This window comes from Ailuropoda melanoleuca, chromosome 13 (assembly GCF_002007445.2).
Source record: "Ailuropoda melanoleuca isolate Jingjing chromosome 13, ASM200744v2, whole genome shotgun sequence".
In the NCBI taxonomy this organism is placed as follows: domain Eukaryota; kingdom Metazoa; phylum Chordata; class Mammalia; order Carnivora; family Ursidae; genus Ailuropoda; species Ailuropoda melanoleuca.
The window spans coordinates 14285332-14289972 of NC_048230.1; the positions used below are offsets into that span (position 1 = coordinate 14285332).

General features: G+C 43.1%; 1 protein-coding gene across 1 annotated transcript; it reads right to left on the minus strand.

The window, feature by feature from the left end:
* Positions 1-3299: 3299 nt before the first annotated feature.
* Positions 3300-4235, minus strand: LOC100474440 (olfactory receptor 4D1-like). The gene has a single exon (XM_011220260.2). It carries the CDS (start codon positions 4233-4235, stop codon positions 3300-3302), a length of 936 nt encoding a protein of 311 aa, XP_011218562.2.
* Between the last annotated feature and the right edge of the window lie 406 nt (positions 4236-4641).

The window sequence follows — 4641 nt, forward strand, 5'->3', positions numbered from 1 at the left end:
ACCACAATGAGATATCACCTGACGCTGTCAGAATGGCTAAAATCAAAAACACAAGAAACAACAAGTGCTAATGAAGATGTGGAAAAATGCAGCCCTCGTGCGCTTTGGTGGGAATGCAAACTGGTGCAGCCACTGTGGGAAACAGTATGAAGGGTTCTCAAAAAATTAAAATAGAACTATCCTAGTTCCTAGTAATCCTAGTAATCACTCTACTGGTCATTTACCCATAGACTAGGAAAACGCTAATATGAAAGGATATGCACCTGCATGTTTACTAAGGCATTATTTATAATAGCCAAATTATGGAAACAGCCCAAGTGTCCATCAACAGATGACTGGATAAAGAAGGTGTGGTGTGTATATGTGTGTATATATTCAGGGTGTATATATTCAGCCATATAAAAGAATGAAATCTTACCATTTGCAACAACATGGATGGGTCTAGACAGTGTAATGCTAAGTGATATAAATCAGTAAGAGAAAGATAAATATCATATCATATCACTCATAGGTAGAATTTAAACAAATGAACAAAGAGGGAAAAAAGAGACAAACCAAAAAAATAGACTTTTAACTAGAGAGCCAACAGAGCGGATGTGGGTGGGGGGATGGTTGAAATAGGTGAAAGAAATTAAGAGGACACCTACCTTGATGAGCGCTGAGTAATAGATGGAATTGTTGGATCACTATATTGTACACCTGAAACAATTCAACACTGTAAGTTGACTATACTGGAATTAAAATTTAAGAAAAAGTATTGATGAGAAGTCAAAAAATAATTGTAAATGGGAATGGGTGAAGGAACGAACATTAATTGAATGTAGACTATATGCAAGTCTTGTGCTGGAATTTTTCCATTTACCCCATTGACCCACACAACACTTTGAGCAATTACGGAAGTTTTTTTTTTTTTAAGATTTTATTTATTTATTTGACAGAGATAGACACAGCCAGCGAGAGAGGGAACACAAGCAGGGGGAGTGGGAGAGAGCATGAGTTGGTAGGGAGGGACAGAGGAGAGGTGGGGCTCGATCCCATAACGCCGCGATCACGCCCTGAGCCGAAGGCAGACGCTTAACCGCTGTGCCACCCAGGCGCCCCCAATTATGGAAGTTTTATAGCTAAAGAAGCAGAGGGGCAATGAAGTCCAAAGGGAGCACAACCAGCAGGAGGTAGAGACTGGATTGAGCACCATTGCTGCAAATCCTCTTAGTGTCTCACTATACAATTTAAGGCAGCATCAGAACCTGGGGAATGTTTTTAATTTAGGCCATTTTATGAACAATTTCTTTTAAACTTTTTCTCTACAGTTTTTAGGAAAGACATTGCACCAATCCATTACAGTTTCATAAATTTTTATTTGTTTTTATTTTTTAATTTATTGAGATAAAGCGAGAGAGAGAGAGCATGAGTTGGTAGGGAGGGACAGAGGAGAGAGACAATCTTAAACTGGCTCCTCTCCCAGCACAGAGCCTGACTGGGGACTTAATCTTACCACACTGAGATCATGACCTGAGCTGAAATCAGAGTCAGACACTCAATAAACAGAAACCCAGATGCCCCATAAGGTTACTATATTTAGATATGAGTCACATTTACATCATAAACATAGCAAGCTTCAATAAGAAGCTTGTCTTAAATTCTCATGGATATTTAAATTTTAAAAAATTCTCATGGATACAGCTGTGTTCATCAAAAGTGGGTATTGCTCAACAAATTCAGTTCAAAATTGTGTATCTCATGTTGTGGAATGATCATGTGTAAGATACATCTGAGGAAATGTCTCCCATTTCTCTCCTTTAGGTCAATGCTATAGATTATACTTAGCATTTCTATGCTTCCCACCATCCTTAGTATTGATACTCTGTATCACATAAAAGTAAAATTTTCATAAATTAAAAAAGGGACTCAAGATAACTTTTTAAAAAATTGAACCAGAAGTAAGTGAATTTCTGGTCATTTGCAAATAGAATCAATAGATTGAATGGCAAAAGAAAATTGACAACCATCAGTGAATGCAAAGACATAGCTGAAGGAAGTTACAGAACTCCAAAGATAAGGAAAGAAGAGTAAAAGCGGGGAGCAGAAAAGATTGTGATTATTCCAGAGTTAGGATGAGATTGTTCACCAGTCATCACAGATACTCATCCACAGCTGAGGAACTCTCCAGGTTTTCCCTTGTGTTTATGGGCAACCTTGAGTTCCTCATCCCACCCATAGCCTTGCCTCTAAACTTGGAGGAAACAAGTCCTGGCCAAGCCCTGCCACTCATTTGCTGCTTACCACTGAGCAAGTTGCTTCTCCCTGTGTTCTCTCGTTGTTAAAATGTTTAATATAATAATAATACATCCACTGTCCATTTTATGAGGATGAGATAAAAGTGAGAAAGTGCCAGGGCACTTGGGTGGCTCAGTCATTTGAGGATTTGGCCCTTTGATTTCAGCTCAGGTCATGATCTTTGGGACCTGAAATCACACTTGGTGCTCAGCAGGGACTCTGGCTTGAGATTCTCTTTCTCCATCTCTCTCAGCCCCTTCCCCAGGTACTCTCTCTCTCTCTCTCAAATAAATAAATAAACCTTTAAAAAATAAAAGTGAGAAAGTGCCTAACATAATACCAAACATAAGGGTAGGTACATAGAAATATTGATTTTATGTCAAAAGTCACAGTCTATAGGGGCACCTGGGTGGCACAGTGGTTAAGCATCTGCCTTTGGCTCAGGGTGTGATCCTGGCATTATGGGATCGAGCCCCACATCAGGCTCCTCCGCTATGAGCCTGCTTCTTCCTCTCCCACTCCCCCTGCTTGTGTTCCTTCTCTCGCTGACTGTCTCTATCTCTGTCGAATAAATAAATAAAATCTTTTTTAAAAAAAGTCACAGGGGCGCCTGGGTGGCACAGCGGTTAAGCGTCTGCCTTCAGCTCAGGGCGTGATCCCAGCATTGTGGGATCGAGCCCCACATCAGGCTCTTCCGCTATGAGCCTGATTCTTCCTCTCCCACTCCCCCTGCTTGTGTTCCCTCTCTCGCTGGCTGTCTCTATCTCTGTCAAACAAATAAAAAAAAAATCTTTAAAAAAATTTAAAAAAAAGTCACAGTCTATAAGGACTTTCCTCTACTTTTCATATGGAAAACAAAAGTTCAAATGGAAAAATTGTCATTTAAAATCAAGACTATTTCTTTAATAAGGCTCCAGACAGGGCTTAAACTCACTCCCTGAACCAAGACCTGAGGTGATATCAAGAGTTGGACACCAAACTAACTGAGCCACTCAGGTGCCCCTAGTCACGATATTTTAAGTTCACTCCCTGTTACATATCATGAGGCGTTTACGTAATCTCTTCATGGCTGCTTGCATCTCCTGATTCCTCAGCGTGTATATCATGGGGTTGAGCATGGGGGTCATAACCGTGTAGCTAATGGATAAAGCCTTGTCCAAAGAAAAGGTGGTGAAAGGACGGGAGTAGACAGAAATACAAGGAATGAAGATCATAGACACCACAATGATGTGGGTGGTGCAGGTGGAAGCCGCCTTCTTCCTTGCCTGCCCTGAGTGGGACCTCAGCATCACCAGGATGACCGTGTAAGATACCAGAAGGAGAAGGAACCAGATGAGGACCAGCATTCCACTGTTGGAGATCATGAGGCTCTCCAGGAGGGAGGTGTCAGTGCAGGCGAGTCTCAGCACTTGTGGGACATCACAGTAGAAGTTGTCCAGGACATTGGGGCCACAGAAAGGCAACGGGAGCATCAGAGCCAGCTGGACAATGGAGTGAACAAATCCCCCTACCCAAGTGGCCACCACCAACCCCCCACAGAGCTGAGTGTTCATGATGGTGACATAGCGGAGGGGCCGGGAGATGGCTACGTAGCGGTCAAAGGCCATCACTGAAAGGAAGAAGACAGTCCCACCACCAAAAAGATGAACAAAGAAGATCTGGGCCATGCAGCCCTCATAGGAGATGGTCTTCTTTTCAGAGAGGAAGTCTACCAGCATCCTTGGGGCAGTGACAGAGGAGAAGCAGAGGTCTAAGACAGCCAGATTGCGGAGCAGAAAGTACATGGGTGTGTGGAGCCGGGTGTCTGAGGTCACTGTGGCCATGATGAGGAGGTTTCCCATGACAGTGGTGGTGTAGACAAACAGGAACACCAGAAACAGGAAAAGCTGGAGCTCTCGAGTCTCTGAGAAGCCCAAAAAGACAAACTCTGATACCCACGTGAGGTTTTTTGGCTCCATGGCGTATTCTCCATAATCCTAAAGAGAGGGAAATCATAGGTACAGATGCATGAAGTCACTTTTAGTGCTCAGGGCTCAAACTGAGTTGTCCAGGTCCAGATGGTGGATCCTCATGTGCAGATCATATCACCAGGAGCTGATTATTAATGGGCTTGTCTGTGGACAGTTGACAAGCTGCGCTGNAAATATACATTCATAAGAGGGGCACCTGGGTGGCACAGATGTTAAGCGTCTGCCTTCGGCTCAGGGCATGATCCCGGCGTTGTGGGATCGAGCCCCGTATCAGGCTCCTCTGCTATGAGCCTGCTTCTTCCTCTCCCGCTCCCCCTGCTTGTGTTCCCTCTCTCGCTGGCTGTCTCTATCTCTGTTGAATAAATAAATAAAATCTTTAAAAAAATATATACAT

Bases quoted from the DNA above. Each gene is read 5' to 3' on its own strand.
- LOC100474440 (XM_011220260.2), bottom strand. From the start codon at position 4,235: ATGGAGCCAAAAAACCTCACGTGGGTATCAGAGTTTGTCTTTTTGGGC.